General features: G+C 40.5%; 1 protein-coding gene across 4 annotated transcripts in view; it reads left to right on the top strand.

The window, feature by feature from the left end:
- Positions 1 to 22,545, top strand: part of MAML3 (mastermind like transcriptional coactivator 3) — a 248,020-nt gene that overhangs the window by 12,239 nt on the left and 213,236 nt on the right. The window contains exon 1 of one of the 4 annotated variants that reach the window (XM_068188033.1): positions 6,955 to 7,113. The exons of the other annotated variants lie outside the window; for them this stretch is intronic. Within the exon in view, the coding sequence (XP_068044134.1) occupies positions 6,994 to 7,113 (120 nt within the window). The 5' untranslated portion in view covers positions 6,955 to 6,993. Of the gene's footprint in view, positions 1 to 6,954; positions 7,114 to 22,545 lie in introns of those variants that run through there. 4 annotated transcript variants of the gene reach the window in all.

Raw genomic sequence — 22,545 nt, forward strand, 5'->3', positions numbered from 1 at the left:
TGTGAGAAATGTAGCACAAACAGACTCATAAAATATTTCATAATTTTCAGACATGCTTTTTGTTTACATATAGACAGTTCTTACATGATTCAAGATTTAGTATTTAAACTGAGGATGAAATGTCTTTCCTATTGTAAAGGGAATAAACTAAATGCCTACAGTTGTATAAAATGTCTAGTAATGTGATATCAGGCATATTTTTTTAAATTAGACATCCATATTTTTTCAATGTTATAATACACATTTTTTGTAATAGTTAATTTCATAGGATATATTTCTTGCCTTTTGACCTTGGTTTGGTTGGTTGGGGGTTTTGTGAAGTGGGTTGTTTGTTTTTTTTTCCTATTCTTTGATGGGTTTTGGTTGGCTGGTTTTATGGTCTGGAAGGAGAAGCAAGAAGGTGGTGCTTCAGAAATGCAGACACCTGAGGAAGCAGATAGGAAATAAGTGTGGGACAGAAGATGGATGGAACCCAGACTGAGGTACACGGAGTGGAGCTAAGCTGGCATCAGCTGTAATGGAAGGATAGAAATATATAGGAGGCTGTTTGACTTGTTGAACCAGTCTGAAGAGCAGAACTTTGCCCATGCCCATGTACTTGGGCTTCACAAAGTCAGTGAGAGCACAGGGAATCATAACGAGCCCAGCTTTTACCACCTCGAGCAGCCAGAGTTTGGTGTTGGGGCACTTAACAGGGCCATACTCATGGTCAGCTGCAAATACCAGGTGAATTAGTTGCTTTGGTTTTCTTGCTTTTCCAGATCTTATGTCCATCAGAACATTGCAGTGTGTTATGCTAGCTGATTTTCTGCACTGCTGTTAACTGGGTGGTGACCTTTGTTTAGTTCAGATTTCAGGAATTCCAAACACTTTCCAGTGACATGGCTAATGAATATGCATGGCAATCGTTCAGCAAATGTAAGCCTCTGGACAGCAGACTTGCTCTTCTTAGTTACCTGTTGCATATTCCCTGGAAGTCACCAGCAGTTCACCTGAAAACCATTGCCTGGGTAACTTCTTACACATTACTCAGGGACACGTGTGTATTTTAAATCCTTTATGTCCAAATCCTATTTGCACATTTCTGAAGCTGGTTTAGTAAGTGGTGTGGGGTTTTTTTTCCTCCTGATGGATTAGCTTTGTTTTGCTAAAACAAGCTGCATTTCAGTGCACTTCCCCCCCCCCCCCCCACCCCATACATATGTCCACTGCTAATATAAATCAGTTTTTAGAAATGATTAGTGTGGCAGGTAGAAGGCAATGTGCGTTTCTCAAACCAGTGGAACAAGTGGAAAGTATTGTAGGTGGTTTAGGCACAGTGTTTTAGTGGCTGACTGTGATCCTGTTTTCTGATGGATAGAGAGAACTGCTCAGCAGTGTGCTGCAGGCACACTTAACAGCTATGAGAGATTTCCTTTCCCTTGGGTGGTACTGTCTCATATTTTGGGAAGGGAAGGAATAAGCTTCTGTCCCTGAGGTCAAAATGCAGCACCAAACAACAAGGGTTTTTGGAAGATTTACAGTTTAATAAGCCACGGTTGTAGTCTTGTCCTCTTGTTGTCCAAGCAATCCTCTCCGTGCCTTGGTGTGTGAAGTTGGTGTTTCAGATATTTGGGGTGATTTGCATATCCTTAAACAGGTGAGCTTGAAAATCAGTGCTGTTTTACATCAGACCTATATGGGCCATTACTGTCTTTGACAAAAGAGTTGGAGTTTTCCACAAGAATCAAAAACTCTTCGTGGTGTTTTGTAATATGATTTGTATGATCCAAAAGTCTGCCTTTTGCAGACTTAGATTGTTTTGGGTGTCGACAGAAGGAAGTTTTATATGTCATGTTTCAGTCATAATACTGAGATGTCAGCATTCCTCAATTAGTAATCACTCATAATATTGGCATTTCAGGAAGGGTCTTTGTGTCACAAAGTTGCCTTCTTTGGTCTGGAGGGTGGCAGAAGGACATATGTAGCTGACTATGTCTTTTCAGCACTATGTTTTATCTGTCCAGGAAGTATCTGAGCTCAGTTTGGATAATTTGACTTTGGCCTTGAGGCAAAGAGAAACGATGATATGGACACTTATTGTTGGGAGGGCATGGGAAAATCCAACCTGTTTCCACACTTAGTATGTAGGCTGCACCATGAGAGAGACCCTTTCCTTTGCCCTTGGACTGTAGAACTCAGTGGAAGGTCTCATATTATTTTGTAATATTAGTGTCCTTATTTTCCTCTCTCATTATTGACAGCTGTGGTTTTGTGTTGCTTGTGTTGCTTTTGTTGTTTTGTAAATATCAATGAGTCAATCTCTTATTCTTTGTTGAGTTGTAAAGAGATTGTTTGTATAATGAGATTTAAAGGTGTCCTATAACTTCAATTTAGTTAATCTTTGAGACACATGTAATGAAAGAGGCAAATTGGAAGATGCCCATGGTGACAGAAGTTTCTTTTTTTTTCTTTTTTTTCCCCTCTTTTTTCCTGGTTTCTTTCTTCTTGTTTCTATTTTTTTTTTTTTTTTTTTTTTGCTCTTCCCCCTTCTTCCCCCATTTCTTCCCTCTTTCTTCCTTCCCCCCTTCCTTTCTCCCCTTTTTTTCTTCCCCCCCTCTTTTTTCCCCCATTTTTTCCTTTTCCCTTTCATTCTTCTTTCTGTGGTCAGTCCTTCAAAAGGAAGAGACACAAATCTTCTGAATCTTTTTACTCTTTATGAGTGTTATTTTGTATAACTGAAGTGAAAGCACATCAATTCCTCACAGTAAACCTGTACTACATTTCATATATGTGTGGATATTTAAGTGCAGTCTCTGTATGATTGGTTTTGTTTAGCATAGGTGATGCCCACAGATGGTTTGTTTTTATAAGAAAAGGTACTTTCACAAGTTCTCTGTAATGATAAGTATGTTCTGTTCCTCTATCACTTTTTGTAGCAGAAGATGTTGCATTATTTTTTTAAGTGTCAGGGCAGAGCCACACAAGAAACCCTTTGTAGTTCAGTGGCTTCATGCTGAAATTGCTCATGAGACAGTATAATTAATACAGAGAGAATCTTACAGTGAGTAATGGATTTATTTATGGTAAATGTGTGTTTTGACAACTGGGACCATACTTTTAATTTCCGTTTGTAAGGTGGAAGTTTGAAGAATTGGAGGGCTCTGACACTTTGAGAAAATTATGTGATTGGAAAAAGGCTTAATTTCCTCCAAAATCATTTTTCTGCAAAGGTCTTTCATCCTGGCACAGTTAAGTTAGTTTAATTCCTCCAAGGGAAGTGTGTGCGAGTAAAAGCTCACAACAAAACTCTGTTTCTGCAATAGGGTTTTACTGGCTGCTTTAGTTCAGTGCCCTCCTATTACTGCATGTGGATTTATCTCAATTATGGCTCAGTCACATAAAGGAGATGAAGTTTCAGAACTAGGTCATCTTTAAAATTTGTTTAGTGTTGACTTTATTATTTCTGGCTGAAGCTTCTGTCAGGTGTAGACCACTGCTTTTAAGAAAACTGAATTGTAATCTGGTCATCTTATTGAGCTGGATGTGTGGGAATGGAGAAGTGGCAAGATCTTTCCCAGTAGTGGTATGTAAAATTATTTTCATTTAGGTGTGATGTTAGAAATATATTCTGACCTGTACAGTAACAAAGGCTGCAGGTTTTCCTCAGCACAACCAAAAAAAATGCATGCATCTTTAATTTTAGTAGCAAATGGCCAGTGGCTTGGAATGGCTAATTCCACACAGCCAGGAGACCCTGATAAAATAAAAATAAAATTCATTTTCATTTCAGTGCCTATTCTCAAGGTGATGCTAGCTCTGTATTTTTGGAGTATTTACACCTGTGTGTGTTAGTCCAGGAAATGAGGAAGCACTGGGAAAAGGGCATTAATCTGCCCCCTTATGCCACAGCATCAGAAGGTAAAAAGGAATAAGGCCATACTGCTGACTTGTTCCTTGGTGTCCTGTTGGATCCATCCAAGCTCCTCTGATGGTCAAACTAGAGAAAAGTATTGCAGAGAGACAGAATCTCCTGGTCCCTGATCAGCATGTGCTGAGCTCTAGGCTGATCCCTTCACTTGGGTGATTTCAGGGTTTTGGGATTTCTTTTGGAGGATAAACAGGAGCATCAAAAGATTATTTCTTCTGTATTTAATATTAAAAGCACATACTAGTTTAATACATTCATATGAGCAAGTACATTAAGTACCTTAAAGAATGAAGCAAAACAATTATTAATGCTGAAATAAAGTCTACTTTTGAAAATACAAGTTAAGGGAAGCATATAAGTTACTTAAATCTCTCACAAAGTGTAAGCTGTTATAAGTTGGACAGTATGCAGAGCCCATTCCCACAATTAAAAAATGAAAAAAAAATCCTTGGCATTACGCCTGTGTGCAGAGGGAAACCTTTGGTAATAAGCTTTGAGCTCACACGCTATCCTGGACATAAAAATAGCCAGCTGTCCAGGCTGTGCAGGGCTGCAAGGAGGCTTAGGAGGCAGGAGATGTACACTCTTTTTCATTGTGTGATGTGCTGGTCAGCAATGGCCAAAGCACTAGTGTCCTTCTGGGGCTAAATCCCAGCTGTTAGATGAATGGTTTTGAGGGAGGGGAGGAAATACTTTTAAAAAGATACTGTAAAAAATGTGTGTCCCTTTCATATTCCACCTCTCATGTTCTGATTTTTATTTTATTTTTTTAATGAGATGTTGTTCTGCAGTGGTTTCTTCCAGTGCACATTGTTCAGTCAGTGTCGCTCACTTTGTGCAGTGGGGAAAAGATTTGACAAGAGCTTTAAAAAATGGTATTTCTGCTTTAGGTTTTCCTATTTTTGGCATGGACTGATGTGTGAGGAACACTCACAGATTCACTGTAGCTTTGAGCACTTTTATATGGATGTATTCCTGACTGCTCTGATTGTTCAGCTTCTGCCCCAGAAAGTTGACAGAGGCAGCAAGGGAAGAATTCACTTAGACAGAAGAACCCCAAGGTGGATTATCCTGGTAAAAGTAGCAGTTCTTGGTGTCTTTCTCAAGAACTGCTACCATACTTAGTAAAACAGATTAGTCTGGCAAAAGGGAAAATCTGCTGCCTTATGTTTTCTGCAAACAGGAGTGATGCTGCTTTTTGCAAGCTGAAGGAGGATCCAGGAAGTCTAAAATTAAGCCGTATCTGTTGATCACTAGAGAGCAGTCTGAAGGGTTTCTTTCAAATTTCCCATTGCATGGTTCCTGTCAGAGTGAAAAATCACTGATAGCAGTACCCTACCCGTCACGTGCACTTCTTCTGGATTTTCATGGAACTCACCTACTTCAATGGCATTAGAACAGTAAGACAAGAAATTTTGAAACAAGACATAGCACTGTAAAATATCACATCCTAATGCTCCTTTTCTTCAGGTCCATAAAGAACTCTTTCTCTCCCAGGTTTTGAGGTGGTTATAGAGTCATAGAATGGGTTGGGAGGGATCTTAAAGATCATTTACTTCTAGCCCCCATGCCACTGACAGGGAAACTTTCCACCAGACCAAGCTGCTCAAAGCCCCATCCAAACTTATGCTGTTGTCCTCTGATTACTTGCAGTCTGTGTTCCAAAAAGATAATTCAAAATTAACCAGGTTAAACTGACGGGTGAGGGTGATTTTTTTTTTTTCATATGTCAGCTGCAGTTATTCTTTCATGAGTCATTTGTCATAGGTGTTTATTTCTATTTCTCTGCTGAGGGCCTTGTTTGGAGTGTGATTTTATTTATTTTTTTTTAATAGGCACACACACACACTCTCCCCACCTGACACACTGAATTTTTCCTAGCTCTTAATTCAGATTTATGAGCTCTATTAGTGAAGTTAAAATTAATTTTCAAAACACAAATCGGATGTGAAAATAGGATAGCCTGTGCCTAAACTTGCTGTCGTCTGTTAAAATAATCCAACTATTAAAAAAAAAACCCAAAAAAAAACCAACCAAGCACCATATTTATACTGAAATTCTGAAGGAAATTGAACCAGCAAAGGTTGACATTTATGAAGTATTCTGGAACAAGGGGGTCTTAAAATTCTGATCAAGGCAATAGAAGCCTTCTGTGCTGATACTGACATGGGGTCTTCATCAGTTTATTAGATTCAATTAGTTTATTTAAGGCTGAAATCTGAGTGTGAAGACAGCTGGAGGAGATTTCTGCTTCCCAAAAGGTGAAAGTCAAGGTATCTACTAATCATTAAGTATTTATAAATACAGCAAAAACCCAATTTGATAAACTTTCATTCTTACATAACAGGTGCACTGAAGGCATTTTTAAAAATTAATTAGAGAACGGTGTTTTGCTATGTGAATGCAGAGTGGTTTGTGTGTTTATGCAAAGGACATATGGAGTTGTCAAGTAATGCACTTTAATAGTTACCAATCAGTAAGAATTGACCCTTCCTTAGAAAAATTAGTACAAATTCAACCATGCTCCCAAACATATAAATTCATATCAGGATTTCCTGCTTGATAATTTAAATCCTGTTTAAATTCAGCAATTTAAATCACTTTGATTTCCATCAGCCATTCTGCCTTCAGATGAAGTGGGAATGTGCTGGGACTGAGTCTTTTTGCCATTTAGCACTATGCTTATTCCATCCTCCAGTTTTAAGCTGCTTATACGGTTTGACTGATACCTATCTGCACTTCCTTTGCTGTGCTCATCAGTTCAAACATGTTCCTTTGTGTGTGTTTTTTTAACACATATCAGAATAAGGAAGGGGTTGAGTAGTTTAACAGCGTAATTGAGATGATAATGCAGCACAAATGTGTAATTTCTACAGATGTTTGTGACCAGTAAATATTTTTGTATCATAATGAAATTTGTTTATGTACAGTTAATTTCTTTTGTTTTTACCATTTTCAGTTATTTTCATTTTTTACTAGACTAAAATTCAGTGAGATCTTGATGGGTTTGTTTTTTTTTCTCAACTAAGGACATCAGACTCTGGCCCTCCCTCTTTTCCTTTAATTTGAAATCACAGGAGAAAATGGTACTTTTTCAGCCGCAGTCTCCAGATCAGATGGATTTCATCTGTGCTCAGCTGCCAGGGGCTAAAGGTGTCTTCAGAGCAAGGAGATCTCATAAATGCACTGTTCTACTTACTAGGGTAAATTGATTACTTTTATTAACTTAAGTTAGTTATGATTTATGATATATCGTAATGGGAAGGTTTTTTTGAGGCATCAACTGGCATTTTGGAATCATTTGTCATTTTAGTGTCAAAAACAATGAGGAAGGACAATGTGTTCAAGTAAAACACAGAAGTTTTAGAGAAATTTAGTAGTGAACTAGGGGTCTGTTGATCTAGGTGCAAAGTAGAAGTACAAAGTTGCTGTGGTGGAAGGTTTTGAAGAGCACACCACCACCCCCTCTCCCTGTTGGAAGCCAGTGAGCAGACATTGTGACAAAAGATATATTTGTGTTTAAATTGAAGAGTAATGCACCATATTTCACACCACACCATTTAATTAGGAGATGAGCTTGAGGGTTGTGGAATGCTGATATCATCTCCAGTGTCTCAGTTTCAGTGTCCAGATTGTTGAATGGCTTGTCTTCCTGTTCTTCAAAGGGAAGTAATCAAATGTAATCCAGAAAGTTTGAAGTAGTAGTAGATGTGAGTTCAAGTGTCCAAGCTGTACTGTTCTGTTAGCCTGGCTGGTTGAAATGAGTCTTTTTATATACTCTCCTCCTCAGCATTATTTGGTGCATAGATTGCAATAAAATCAGTGCAGACTGCGACATGGTTCCATCAGCAGTGAGTTTTAAGTTTGTGTTGGATTTGCTGGAGACCTGATCTTGATAGCTCTTTATCCTTAGAAGAATAGGAGTGGGAAATATGAGGGTGGGTACTGGATAGTGAAATTCCTTGAGGAAATGGATTTATGTGGGGATTAAAAGAGAGAACTGGTTTGGCAGATGTTTTACTTTTCCGGTTGTACAGATCTTGCCACAGTAGAAAGTGAAGGGGAGGGTAGGAGGTTTCAGCCTGTCCTGGTAATTCATTAGAACAAGAAGGTGTGCCTATGTTTGGGAAGTACCTGGCACACCTGGGATGCACCATTGATCAGAGGGAATAGGCAGCATGGTTCACTGTGGTTTTGTAACTAAGTTTCCTTCATTATGGAGATGGGCGAAGTCCAAAAATGAATTTTGAGATTGTCATTAGTACAAGCGGCTGACATGAGCAGTTAAAGACTGTGTGTGTTTATAATATATATGTATATATATAATGACATGTAGTTTTGCCAAAAATGCTAATGTAAGTCCATGTTTACCTATTGAAAATATAACTGATACTGTTGCCAATTCAGCAGTCCATAGAGATCTAGCAAATCCAGTAAATGTTGTAGAAAATGACAGCCTTTGTATCTTGGGAATAATTTAAGTGTGGTTTGTCAACTGTAACCTGGTTGACCATATTGGAAAATGCTTAGCTGGAGATTGCTAGAATGTCATGATCTTTTCTTAATGTGTAGGTATGCATGTAAGGGAGAACTCTCTTCTCTTTTGCTCTTTGGAGTTAGATATTGAGTGCAGGGTAATAAAATATATTTGCATACTTTTCTTCCCCCGCAGATTCTATGATTAGGAAAACATAAGCAAATCTTGACTGTGACCAACCTTACCTTTCTGACCATGGAAAAAGATAAAATTCCGATAGACTAAAAATAGATTTTCAAAAATTGGTCTGTGGGAAAAATGGGAAAGAAATTACATGGAAAAAAATTAGTGCAGAAACATTTGTGTGGCTTGATCTGCTTTTCCCAGTTTTGTCTGTGTTAGAATGTAGACAGATACACCTATATAACTTCTTTGCAGACATGCTTGGCACTAAAGTTCTGTATGTAATGAAGTTCTGAAAAATGAGTTCTCTAGTTATATTGTAGGAATAAAAATGGATACCTAATGAAGTGGCACAAGAGTAGAAATTATCTGCATCACATTTGTTAATCAATAAATACCTGCAGAGTTTATTTCTGTACTTAATGATATCTGAAATGCTTGGCCCAAACCTGATTGGTGTTCACAACAGGTAAAGTCTTTAAACCATTCTGTGAAATTCAGACCAGGCCCTCAGTTATGCTGGAGTAAATAATCTATACTCTAATACTAATTAGTTTTCCTTAATTAGTATAACTGAGAAACAGTAGTGAAGACACTACCCTTGCCCCCACCTTTACTTTTGGTGAGAAATTATTGCACTATTTTCTAGAAAACACTTTTTCTGCAGCTTGAAACTTCAGTTAAATGTAACATTTTTTGGTAGCTTCTGGCAGGCAGATGATCTGGTCTGAGGATTGCAAGGGCCTGGAACAGACAGAATGGATAAGTACAATGTGTTCCAGACAGCGATTAGATTCAGTATGCACACCTGTAGGTGGGTGTAGGGTTTAATATAATAAATGTTAATGAGAAATATGGAAACCCATTACAAGGGCATGATGAGGAGAAAAGGTGGTGGAAATGGCAGTGATGTCAATAGTGTCCAACTGTTCGTTAAGTATGGTCATAGTTTTACCAATTGTGGCTCACTAAAACTACAGTGCACATTTCAAGATGAATTTGGAGTTACCAAAAGGGATCTCTTGGCTTCTCCATAGTTAGTTGCTTGTTGTGCAAGTCCTCACCTTCCCTAAAAGCTGTGTTTTTTCAGGGGAAGTGCCTGTGGCAGCCTGTAATTTAACACCTCTCATTACTCATTAGCAAAGGCATCCATGCTCACGTTGTAGATGTTTCCCTTTAGTCAGGCTTCACTTAGGAGAAGTGGTTGATTGATTTGTGACTTTCTTTGTAACTAATACTAGTTTACTTGTTGACATATGGGAGTTTTCATTCATGACATATTTTCTGTTTTCATCTGGAAAATCTCTTAATTGTTATATCACGGAAAAGTAAATGTGCTGCACGTATTCTTTAGGATTAGTCTGTATCTGCTGTAGGGAGATAGGGGACTGATATAGAGGGAGGAATGCTGTGGCTTGTTTGTGGCAGTTTGCCTTTCAGGAAGGGGAAGATCTGGTAGGGGATTTCTTGTGTTTATTCCTGAGGAAAGACTGAACACTGATTCAAAGTTACATGGGTTGGATGCTTACCAGACTATGTACAAATACTAATTCTACAAAACACTAGTTAGATGAATACACTTCCTTCCATCAGCAAAACCATCCTTACACATTTGACAAAGAAGTGAAAGGGGACTTCACTCCTGAGTCTGTATCTGTCTGTGGAGCTGTATTACAGCAGTTCTCATCGGAGCAGTTGAAGTTCTTGGCTCCAGCAGGATGTCAGTACTGTGAAAAGCATTCACTTGTTGTGAAGGAAACTAGGAAGGTATTGGTGAGATTAGTTCCATTCTTCATATTGCATCCACCTGGCAAGTCTTCACCATCCTTAGACTTTAGATGAGATTTTGAAACTCAAAGAACCTGCAAGACAAGAGTTTAAACACAGGGGAATTAATGTCCTAAGCAATAGGTCTTAGACAACACAAGTTAAGCATGTCTTTGGGTGGTTGCAAAGCCTATCAGACAGGATTCTGTGTCTACTGTATCTGTATGAAAATTAAATGTGAATAAATTAAGCCTGAGAGGATAAATAAATAAATTCCAGAACAAAAATGCAGTTAGATACTAACACATGCACAGTGGCAATGAAGCTGGAGGTGTCTGAAATGTCCAGGTGAACATATGACTTGTTGTTTGTGAATGTGCTGGCTCATAAATATGGAAGCAGTCACTGAATGGAAGTATTATATGTGCAGGGACATCTGTATCTGGTGTGTCTGTCTGAAAACATCTCAGCTGACAGAGCAGGTATGGAGTATTACACCTCTCCTCTTCAACACACTGCCAGCTGCAGCACTGGTCTGCAGAAGACACCTCTGTTTTTGTAGGATAGATGTGGGAGCATGTGATGCATAGGTACACACCCCTCTGGTCACTGTTTGGTGTTTGATGCTTCCTCTCGCTTTCAGGTGTGATTCACATTTCTGTTTGTGGTTCTGTTTAGTTGTCTGGGTTTTTTTTTCTGCTGCCTATTATGCTCATTACGTTTTGGCTTCCAGTAGTCTTTATTTATCTATAAATATTATTTTTATATATATTTATATATAAATTCAGGGAGATGAGGCTGTATCTCAGATATTCTGACTCATGTCAGTTGTAGGATTTTGCCCTCCTGAATGCCGAAGACTCTTTGGGTTGTAGTGGTTTCCGTGTAGGTTCAAGGTCTTTGATGGCTCTTAGTCACAGGAGTAAGAGCGTTAACAGACCAAATGCCTCAGAACAGCAGAGTTCTGATATAGGGCACTTGGATTTGTAACTCCCTATTTTTGCACTGGGTTTCTGCTTTCAGGCCACCAGACTCGCTGCTCCAGCTGGCTTGTTGCCAGGAAGCTGCAGTGTAAAGCCTTCAGTGATCCTGTGCATGCACAAGATCCCAGCAAAAGCAGCGTGTCCTGCTGCCCTGTTCCCCATGACCCTGTGCCACACGTGCTAAGGAATGACATCCTTGCAGCAACTGTTGATGTGAGGGAGGCTGGGGGAGAAAAAGATGCCATCACCATGGAGAAGTCCAGTGTTTGGATGTGGGTATGTGGAAGACAGGGATGCTGGTGAAGGAGCTTCCCTGCTGCTATTCCTCTGGTAGCTGAACTGCACCAGAGACAGGGAACACCAAAACTGGCCAGATTAGTGCAAAGGTAGACCTGTGACGTTTCCCTGGCCTGTTTCCAGTGCAATTTCTCACTCCAGACTAGTTGTATGCAGTGCTGACAGAGATCCTGTGTGATGGTGGTCTGTGGCTATTCCCTGTGGCTGCTTTGTGCCTGTCCCCAGGCACAGGCCCCTGGACATGGAGAGGCACTTACTGGCACATTTCACCTCATGCTATCCAGAATTTGCTAGACAAGATGCCTTCTGACCACATCAAGTTCAGTGAAACATGCTGTTGTGGCCTTTGGCTCCCTGGGGTCATTCCTGAAGTCACCCCAAGCAGGGAGAACAGTTGGGCAGTTATGAATGAAACAATCTATTAAAGAGTTATTAATTCTATTTTTTCCTTATACCTGACTTGGTGGAGTCTCAATGCTCTGACCAGAGCTTGCTTTTCAGGGCAAATTTGTAATAATTAGAAAGACTCTTGCATAATAAAAAGTGGAGCATAAAGAAAAGAGGAGAAACTAATCCTCATATTTAGCTAAAATGTTATTCTCCTTTACAGGATTATGCTTTCAGTTCTTGCAGTGGTTATGGATACCTATTCATTTTCTGACTGTTTCATCAACAGTGGCAGGAGGGCTCTGTCAGACTTATTCAGCTCCTTTGTCTTCCTTCTGGACAGTGTGTGTGTGTGTGTCATGTATTCTGCATAGGGACATTTATCTCAGATTAGCATTGACAAATAGAGCCAGCACTCTTCCATAAAAGCAAGGATTGGTTTGCGGACTCTATCTATTGGTTATGCATCCCCTGTATGAATTATTAGTAGTTTAGTAAGATTAAAAACAGGAAGAGGCACCTCATCTCTGATTCCTTTCAAGAGGTTGGGTGTTGCACACAGAGGAACTCCGAAAGATGTAGCTAGTACAAGACTGAAAATATGTTATTTGACTTGGTCTTTCCCATGGAAAGAAGAGGGAAAGGAATTAAATGCATAAATGTGAAAGGGCAGGAACCAAATCTTCTCGGAAGAAGTTCTGAAGCAAATCATGTTTGACACTCTAAGACATCTTAAAAAATAAGATAGAAGTTAGTGCAGTGGTTTTGATAGTGCTAACATGCAGGTATAGTAGAAGAGAAAATACACTGTGACAATAAGACACCGAATAAATAAAGGCAAGGAATCTATTTGAGACACTCTACTTCTGTGTTCCTCAAATAAGAAAACAGTTTGAGGACGTTGTCATCTTCCATCTCTGTCATGGAAGAGTCATCAAGCCTCCATTTAAGGGGGCTGGCCCTGATTATTTCTTCACTGGGAGACGTCCAAGGCGAGCCAAGGTGCCGGAGGAAGCACTGTGCACAGTGCTGTAGATGGCACCCTTCCCTTTGCGATGGTGCTGAACCAGTGCCAGAAGGCAGGAAGGAGCTGGGGGCACTCTGCGGGTGGGAGCCCTGGAGCAGTTGCTTGACTGGTGTAAAGCCACACAGATCTGCTGGGGTGCCTGCTCTACCCCAGCTGAAAATCCATCCAAAACACCAGGCTGAAAATCCTTGCAAACACCAGGCAAAAGCAGGGCTTCACCTACTTGTCATCAGCAAAGATTTTCCAGCTGTGCTCTGTGGAATCTGCTGAACCCATGGCAACACATCCCAACACATCCCTGTGCCCCCTTGGGCAGCCTTGGCCAGCTGTGGTGCACAGCCACACACCAGCTGTGGCTGTGGTGCAGGCACCAGGTTTGTACCGGAGTCATGGATGATGCTACTTTTAAAGATACTATTACCTTTGTTGGTTGTAACATTTTATTTGGCTGATGTGTTAAAAGGTGGTCATTAAATCACAGCGTTGCTTCTCTTTAAGTGATTCTGCTATGAATGCTGAAGGTTATTTCAAATGCGTGCTTGCACTACATCAGGACTGAGGGTCCTCAGCCCTGTTTGTGTTCCTGTAAGTACAGACCAAAAAAAGACTAACTTTTTATTTACCTTGTGGTTTGGGAGTTGAGAGTTGGGACTCTGGCGCCGGAGCTACAGTGGGGTTACTGTGTCAGCTGAGCCAGGGTAACCCTGTATGGCAGATGCAAGTAAAGTGCTGTGAATGAAGCTTTCATTTCCTGGTGCCAAAGCTGTAGCCAAAAGCATTCAACTAAAAATATGTCTCTAAAATGGGCAGTCATCTGACGTTTTATTTACTATTGTGGTTTGGACATGGGTGGATGGGACATTTTAATAAATTACTGTATCTTTTTTGTCTGTTCCTGATTTATCACATTTCACTAATTCAAGAGGTATTTATTACATGCCTAATAAACTGGAGCTTCAACGTGCTGACTGATTTGCATGATGGTGCTTGGAGAAGGAGGAAGGATAGGGACAAAGAGTATGAAGCAGAAAGCAAAGCTTTTCATTTGTTATTGATGTGACCTAATCTTCCAGCACCAAATTCTGTGCCAGAAGGTATTGTATTTGTACCTACTGCAGGTACTCACTGTCCAGCATTTGCCATACTTCAAAATAAGTTCTGCTGGTCTGTGTCATGGCTGGATTCCCTCTGTCCTCTCAGTTCTCTACAAGGCAGGGAAGTCATGTCCCTGTTTTATGGGTACAGACTGAGTATCATTTTACCCTGATCTCCATCCTAATTACAGCTATGGCTATAGACAAAGGAATAACGTTTTGGCATTTTCTGCCAGAGCTGGAGGGAATGCAGGGATCCTTTAGGGACAGTGATCAGAAAGGGTAAAATTCTGACGCACTGCCCTGCAGTTCTGCTTTAAAAATGAAAAATTAAGAGATGGTCTGTTACAGAGGGTGGAGAGGAGGAGCTGCTGCTCTGCTGTCTCAGACACAGAGTTCCCTCTCTCTTTAGTGACACAGTCATCTGAAGAGCCATGCTGCTTGCTGAGGCTGCTGCTGCACAGGGCAGCACAGTGCTTCTTCATTTCCATAGGAAGAAGTTTTCCAGGATGGGGAGGGGAAAAGGGGGCAGCTAATATCCTCTCTTCACCTGCAGTGCAAAACCAAAAGGATCTTAAGTGATGCTCTACAAATAGAAGAGAAATTTTCATTTTTCCCTCTTAGTGGTGGGTACATTCCCCTGCTTCTGATTAGTCCTTCAGCACTGTGAAGAGACAGTTTGCTCACATTGCTGCATTTTTCTATCAGGCACAGACTAGCTTTTCACTCTTTCTCTCCCTTCCAAACCCAGTTAAGGTTTCTTTTGGGGTTTGTTTTCCTGTTTTGGTTTTTTTTTTTTTTTTTTTTTTTTTTTCCTGCAAAGCAGCCATGAGAGAGGAATAAAATAATTTTGAAGGGCATTATATGGTGAGAATTTTGACAATGAGTGGAAGATTGTAATTACTCTCTCTTCCATTAGACTCAGTGGCTTTGGACAGATAAGCTGTATTGAAACGTGTGACCAGGGCATGGGATCATGGATTGTCTTTCACTGTTGTCATGGTGATAGTGATGCAGGTGGCCTATAACTGCCTGGCTGTCAGATCTTATACATCAAACTGGTGCTAAGTGAAAATATGTTAGAGGCATGGGGGGGAAAATTGCCAGCAGTGTTTATAGGATCAGGTGGAAGAGAACTAGATAGCTTTAAAGGCAGCTTTTTGTGAAAGCGGTGGATGGCTCAGGGATGCTTCTTTAGATTGTTTATGCCTTCATATGAGCAAAGTCAGTTTTAAAGGGGAAAAATATATACAAATATATATTGTAAGTGCAGGTGAACCTGGTGGGAAGAAATGCTGATGTGTGACTCCAGTTCAGAAGGCTGAATGATTTCTTTATTATAACTATACCATAATACATTAATATACTATTTAAAGGAGATACTAACACTACAGACCTACTTTCTCTAACTACCATATCTAACTCACTCACAACCCGTGACCCTCTCTGAGAGTCCTGCCACTGGTGGATTGGATTGGCCACCAGGCTCAAACAATCCTCACCAGAATCCAACCGAGCAATCACCCCAGGTAAACAATTCTCCAAACACATTCCACATGGGAAAAACAAGGAGCAGAAATAGAAATGGTTTTCTCTTTCTTTTCTTTGTGGTCCTCTATGAAAAAATCCTGAAAGTGAGAAGAATGTGCCTGCCACAAATACACATCATCATTATTATGTCTTTGCTGCTTTCTCAAAGTCAAAATGATGGTGGTGTTAGGCTGAGCTGGAAAAGAAATGGGAAGAATGGCAAATACTTCTAGGTGGGAGCTGGAGCAGGCTCTAGAACCCAGCAATAGCAGAGGAAAAGATGATGATTCACTACTGTACCTCATAGTTGCTAACAGAAAGTTGTCCAGATTTAGAGATGTTTAAAAAAACTTAAATTGTGAAATAGCACCTCAAAGTCAAGATATCTTATAGGAAATGTTTGTTAGATTTGCTATAAAGTAATTTCTTTTCCAGAGCTGTTCTCTCTCATGGGTTTGAGGCCTACATTCTGTGACATTTCAGATAGATTCTGACCCTCATCCCCTCCCCTTTCCAGCTGAGGGGTTTCAAACCACTGAGATGTACAGTAATTTCTGACACTAAAATTAATCTGTGTCATTTTGGCATGTCCCCCTTGTCTTGTACTAGCTATTGAACTACCTTCCCTCTATAATGGAAGCAAACTCTTTGCAAAGAAAATAGAGAAAGTATAGTGCAAAAGTTAACTTCTATTCTTGTCAGACGTGAAGTATTTGTTTCCTGCAGTACTTTTTTCTGCTTCTGGGGGAGTCTATGAGAGACTTGCTTACCTCTTGCAAGTTTTGATTGCACCTTTGTAATTGTTAATTGCATGCAATTGTGAAATGAAGATCACCAGCCAAACAATATAAGTGTTTTATCAGTTGAAGGACATAATCAATCCAATGTGGCTAAAATTTTAAATAGAAAAAAAACCCAAATAAATATAGTTATTTTTTAGTTTCCCGGCTTAGTGTTTTCTCACCTGCTATTCAGCTTCTCTGCACTCCAGAATCCAGTATTTAATGTTTTGGTTTTATGTATTTTGGGGTTTGTAGAGGACGCAAATGTTTTTATTGCTAGTTGGAGGAACTTTTCATCAATTTCCCTATGGAGCATTTAACTAGAGTCAAATACTTGTTTATGGATCTGTCTTATTTATGGATACTATTGATGTAGGCAATTATTGAATAGTTATATAAATTAGCAAAATCAACACCTTTATACAATGTGTCTGGTAAAGATACATTGTATAAAGGGTAGTTTTTATCTGGTTGAGAGTGGAGGAGTTTCTGCATTCATTCTGCTTTTTTTCTCTGGAGGTTTTTTTGCTATTTTTTGACCAAGCTTTGATCAAGGTTAGGTCTTTATCCCTGTTCTAAACATTCCAGTATTTTAGGCAAAAAGTGAAGGATGGAGTGAGAAAGGTCTTGTAGTTTAATAGTTAGTCCTGGCCAAGCAATGTGTTCTTCCTTCTCTTAAATGGCCAGTACGTTTGCAAGAATTTTGGGAGATTTGCCTACTTTTTCACTGTATTGATGGAAGGCATTAGGTAAGTTAGATACTATGCACAAATGCAAGATGAGAGTAAAAAAGTTTGGTATAGTAGTGAGAGAATAGTGTCATATAGTTAGAACACATGAAGTTGAGCACTGAGGTTTCCATTTCAAGGTTTGCTGTTGGTGAACAGTGCAGCACAAAGAAGGAAATCAGCGTTTCCTATGCCTTAAACTGGAGAGGAAACAAAAACTGTGAAGATCAATTGTAACTGATTATGATTAGATTATGAATTATTATAATTAATTACTAAAACTTTGCGACTCTTGCCTCAGAAGCGTTGTGAAAGTGCATCCTTACCACTGACTGCATAAGTATGTAAACCATGAAAGCATGTAGTAATGTTCTATACCAAATAGTCAGTGTTAGCTAATGGTACTCAAGCAACTCAATAGGCATCCCAGTAATCCATGAGAATTGCCTTCGGGGGGTGTTTGCTGACAGAAAATAATCTTAGCTGAGATTTTGGTTTCATTTGTGGTTGCCATTAAAAGTACTGTGGTGTCTTTAGCTTTCATTCAGACCCCAAATGCATTAGACTAGCTTACATAAAGATTTGCATCTTTAATATAGCTTTGAGATCATCAAGAGCCAGAAAAGGCCCAGATGCGTATATATAAGGGTTTTCTAGCTTAAGATGAAAAAAACCATGTTCAAGATGATGCCTTAATTCATGTGCTTGAGGTGCTTCATTGTTTTTTTAATCATAGGTTGCTGGTACCAAATTAGCATTTTGTAATAGTTTTAGCATTAGTATTCAGGACAAGTCTGGGTAGGAGGGGGCTGGGGTTTTTTTCCCCAGTGTTTTTTTGTTGTTCTTCTTCTCTTGAAGCTGGAACACAGAGGAGGTTTGATGTTTACAGTAGCCGTACACAATTTTAAAGAGCAAAAATAGGTACAGAAATGTAGCTGCTCTAACCATTTCCTGGCTAACAAGTCACTCTGACTGGTGAACTAGACTCTTGTTTCTGGTGTTGTGAATTGCATGATGCAGTTTGGATGTTAATTTGGAAGTAACCACAGAGGCTGGAGGCTGCAGAGTGTTACTACCTCATTATCCATTGCTCAGGGTTAGCTGTAAGGTTTTGACCATCTGTACACACACACAGAGGAGGAGGGAAATAGACAATACAGATTACATATTTCAAGCCAGTATGGATCCTGATTAAGTTTGCAGCTCATCACAGCAGGACAGAGCTCTCTGGTTCTGTCTCATTTTTACAGCTCAGACTAGTTGCTCAGCTATTCCTTGCTATAAACCCATGCCTTTTAAGAGGTATTTTTACTAGGTTGCTGAAATAATGCTTACTGGGTTTTTTTGGGGTAAGTGATGTTTTTCCCAGTTTTGCTGAAAAAATTGAGACTTTTGACTTTTAAACTGTTTAATCATACTCTAGGTGAAAAATAACTAAATAAGAATAATGTTATTCCATCCTTAGTGTTTTTAAATACAATGCTCTACCTAAATAATTAATAAGAAACCACTTTAATCCTGGCACAAACAGGCTGTAGTGACATTGTGGCTGTTGCAGCTACCACGGTGCATGTTGTTTTACATTATTAGCAAAAATAATACGGCAGAAGCCATATGGTGGCGTATCATGAGTTTTGTACTATGCCGTTGGCTCTGCTAACGCACAGGAAATATGTTTTTGTAATATCTTGTTCACTGCTAGCCCTTTGAATTAGAGCAGATGATTTGTCGGGTGAGTTGAAGATGCTGCATGCCGAGGTGTTCCCCATTTCAGCTGCTGTGCAGCGTGCTCCAGCAGCTCCGCTTGCTCCTGCAGCAAAGGGAGCAGCAAAAGGCGAGCAGTGGTAGGTGCCTCCGAGAATCCAGCGCTACAAAGCGGGGCGGGGGAGTTTCCTGTTGGAACAACAAAGCCAACAATCATCAGGATGCTTGTCTGCCATACAGGAGTGTCTCTGTTTGGGTGTGAGCTGTTTCGTGCCTCCCTGTGAATCAAGAATCATTTATTTTGGATCTCTGAGGGTTTCTTTTCCCCTCTCTGGTAAAAGGCCCCCCCCTCCTTTCCTCCCTTCCCCTCCTTCCTGTCCCCCCCTTCCCAACATATCGCTCAGCGGGCAGGCTTTATGTAATGAAATCCCATGTCTAAGAACAATGGCATCTGCAAGAGTCACTTGCACAGCTTCAGTGCTGCTGACAAGGATGTCTCTTGCTGCACTAACAAATAAATGCAGCAATGTACTTCTTTTAATGGGGTGAGTAGAAGGAAGTTTGGGCTCTGAAGCTGTGCAAAGGGAGAGACTGAAGTGGCACATCCGTCCCCTCTGCATATCCTTAGTTTGTGAGCTGCTTGGGAAGGAGATACAGCCTTTTGTCTCCCTGGAAATGTCCCCTGCATGTTAGGTAGGACTGGGAAGAAGTGCAGATCAGGGTATGTTTGGAGGTGAGGCTACACAAAGGCCACTCTGAGCACTCCTGAGTTGCAGACGGGGATGAAGAGCAGAGATTTAATTCTCCAGGGTGCGTTTTTAGCTCTCAGGCTTCCTGTGTTACAGTACTGGAGCTCACACAATTTCCTGCATTAAACTCAGTGCAGAGCCGAGCGTGCCTGCCATATCCATTTGCAACTGCTTAGCATGAGCCTTAATACTGAGACACGTGCCACTTAAACCAAGTGGCTGTGTCTAGTGCCAAGAGCCTTAAATCCACTCATGGTTAGTGTACTTTCCTGCATACTTAGCCCAGCCTAGTTTAGCTTGTTTACAAAGAGATAAGGCAGTGCAGGCAAGGAGGTAAGACAGTGCTACGGCTGTAGTGGCATAGGAAATAGTCCTCTGGATCCCTCTGCTCACCAAATCCATGCTCTCTTGCACAAAACTGTAAGGAAAGGCCGGGTTTATGAATGGTGAGATGGGCAAAGGTTCCTCCTTTAAAAATTGCTTCTGGTCCAGGTGTGTCCTTTCCTAGAGTTTGATTTTTAATTAATTTTTTTTCTGTTCTAATATTGCTGCTCTTTAGGAGCCTAACAGTCTCCCTCTCCTGTGTCAGCCTTTGTCTCCTTTGTTCTGCCAGTGATGCCAACACTGACACGCTCTCAATTTGAGTGCAGCTGTGGCACAAAACAAAGGGGGCCAGAGCTGGTGCTTGTACATGGGCATCATTTAGCTGATCAACATGTGCCCTGGACCAGACAGAAAAAAGCCAGAACTTTTCATATGTTATCAAGAAGCTGTAGATGTGGTGATTAATTGTGACTTTAAATGGGTGAAAATTGCAGTGAAGGTGGAGTAGTTACATAGTCCATTCTCAGGACTGACAGATATTCTGTGTCTCAGAGTTTCAACTCTCTTTGAAAGCACATTCCAAAGCTTGGGCTCTATCATGCCATGACTGTCATGCCAGCTTGATGGGTACTCCACATGCCCTTAGATTACCATGTGCTAGTGAGAGCAACTCTTCCTTTCTGCCTGCCTGGAAATGCCCATGCACTGTAGAGACAATAATAAATATGCTGAAGAAGAAAACATACCTGCCCTCAGGGGCCAGGGTAAAAAATTCCAGTAGCAGAGGGTTTTTTTGATTCTTTCTAGCAGTAATGGAAGAATCACAGAATCAATTAGATTGGAAAAGACCTCTGAGATCATTGAGTCCAACCTATCACCTAACACCACCTTGTCAACCAGACCATGGTGCTGACTGCCAGATCCAGTCCTTCATTAAACACCTCCAGGGACAGTGATTCCACCACCTCCCTGGGCAGTGCATTGCAATGTTCACCCTTTCTGTGAGTAAATTCTTTCTAACATCCAACCTAAACCTCCCCTGGTGCAGCTTAAGACTGTGTCCTCTCATCCTGTCGCTGAAGAAGATAGGTAAAAAAGCCTCTGCCCAAGGAGCAGAGGAGGTGATGATGATAATGGCGATTTATGAAGCTTTTGTGCAACAATTTTTGATGGTGGTCAGCACATATAAAGGGACTGGTATGTGTTCCTATGGGTTAGTCTTGGAAGTGGTCTAATCTATTCAACCATTCTGCAGTTTCCCCATTGCTGATGATCTTAACTTTCTTGTATACCAGAGTATCAAGACCTTAGCCAAAGCCCACAGCTTTCTTTTGTCAGGTGCTACACTGAAAGACAGTTGTGTTCTGAGTATTAGAACAGATCCCAAGTGGACAGCGGGCAGAAAGCAAAATGGCAGTGAGTGGATATTAACTAACATGATAGCAATGGTCTCCCAGTAGATTCTCCATCCCAGCGTTGGAGGAATTGGGCAATTATGAGAGTTTATGGGGGAGCATGAGGAAATTTGTTTGACAGTTTAGCTAGTAGAGAGGGGTCAGTGTCTGCCATAGGCCGATCAGTGGTGGAAGTCTAAATGTGATTTAGAAGAGAGAAAGAGGGGCTATGAAGAACCTTGAATGTGAAGAGAAGTAGCTTCCTGGAGAAGTGAATGTAGTCTGTGCGGCAGTAAAATCTTCAGTCCAGAGCCTAACACAACCCCTTTGCAGTGCATTAAGGATGGGTGTAGTGATGATGCCTGTTTGTCGAGGCAAGAGAAAAGAATGCTGCACTTGGTTGCCTCTCCCCACTTCTAAAGTGGAGGATACTTTTTCCATCCAAATAGCTTAAGTGCTGAAGTAGACTTCTGGGAACTTCTGGAAGCAAACCTTCAGACATGCAAGTTTGAAAATTACTGAATGAAATATAGTAGTATATCAGTGCTGGAATTGTTCTTCTGTAATAAAAGCAAGTTGGGGTAGCATATATGGTTGATTTGGAAGTTCTTATGGACTTCTGTTTGCTAGGAAAAAATAATTTTCCTGAGTACCTTTTGGAAAGGGAAGTAGATTATGAGAAGCAGGAGCATTCACTGATGAACTGTACATTTGGGAGAAACAGAAGCTTTAAAAAAGTGTACTTGGTGCTATTACTACTTCACAGATTAGATAGCCAAGTATTGTATGAGCTGGCAAAAAGTTGCCTTTTTCATCCTTTCCCATGGTTTGACTCTACATCCTTAATTTTCTTTTATTAGAGTTTACAGTGTACAGTGGAGTACTTTGTTGCTTATGGGATTTGGAGGTATGAAGGCATCTCTCATTCATTTATTCGTATTCGTTAACTATTGAGGAAGGAGAAGTGTTTCATCTACTCTGTGTAATAAGTACTGCTTGAACTGCACACCTTTGCAGTGAGGGACCAGAACCTGTCCAGGCTTGATGGGGATCCCTTTTTATGCAAATTAGTTACCATGTGAAGTCCATTCCTCTAGTCCTTCCTGGAAATGAATTGGAGGGCTTTGGGGTCTTTGGTGGTCTTGACCTCCCCCCCCCCCCACCCCACTGTCACAATCCAGTTATTAAAGTTCTTAGAAATGCCTCTGC

This window comes from Anomalospiza imberbis, chromosome 4 (assembly GCF_031753505.1).
Source record: "Anomalospiza imberbis isolate Cuckoo-Finch-1a 21T00152 chromosome 4, ASM3175350v1, whole genome shotgun sequence".
Lineage (NCBI taxonomy): Eukaryota > Metazoa > Chordata > Aves > Passeriformes > Viduidae > Anomalospiza > Anomalospiza imberbis.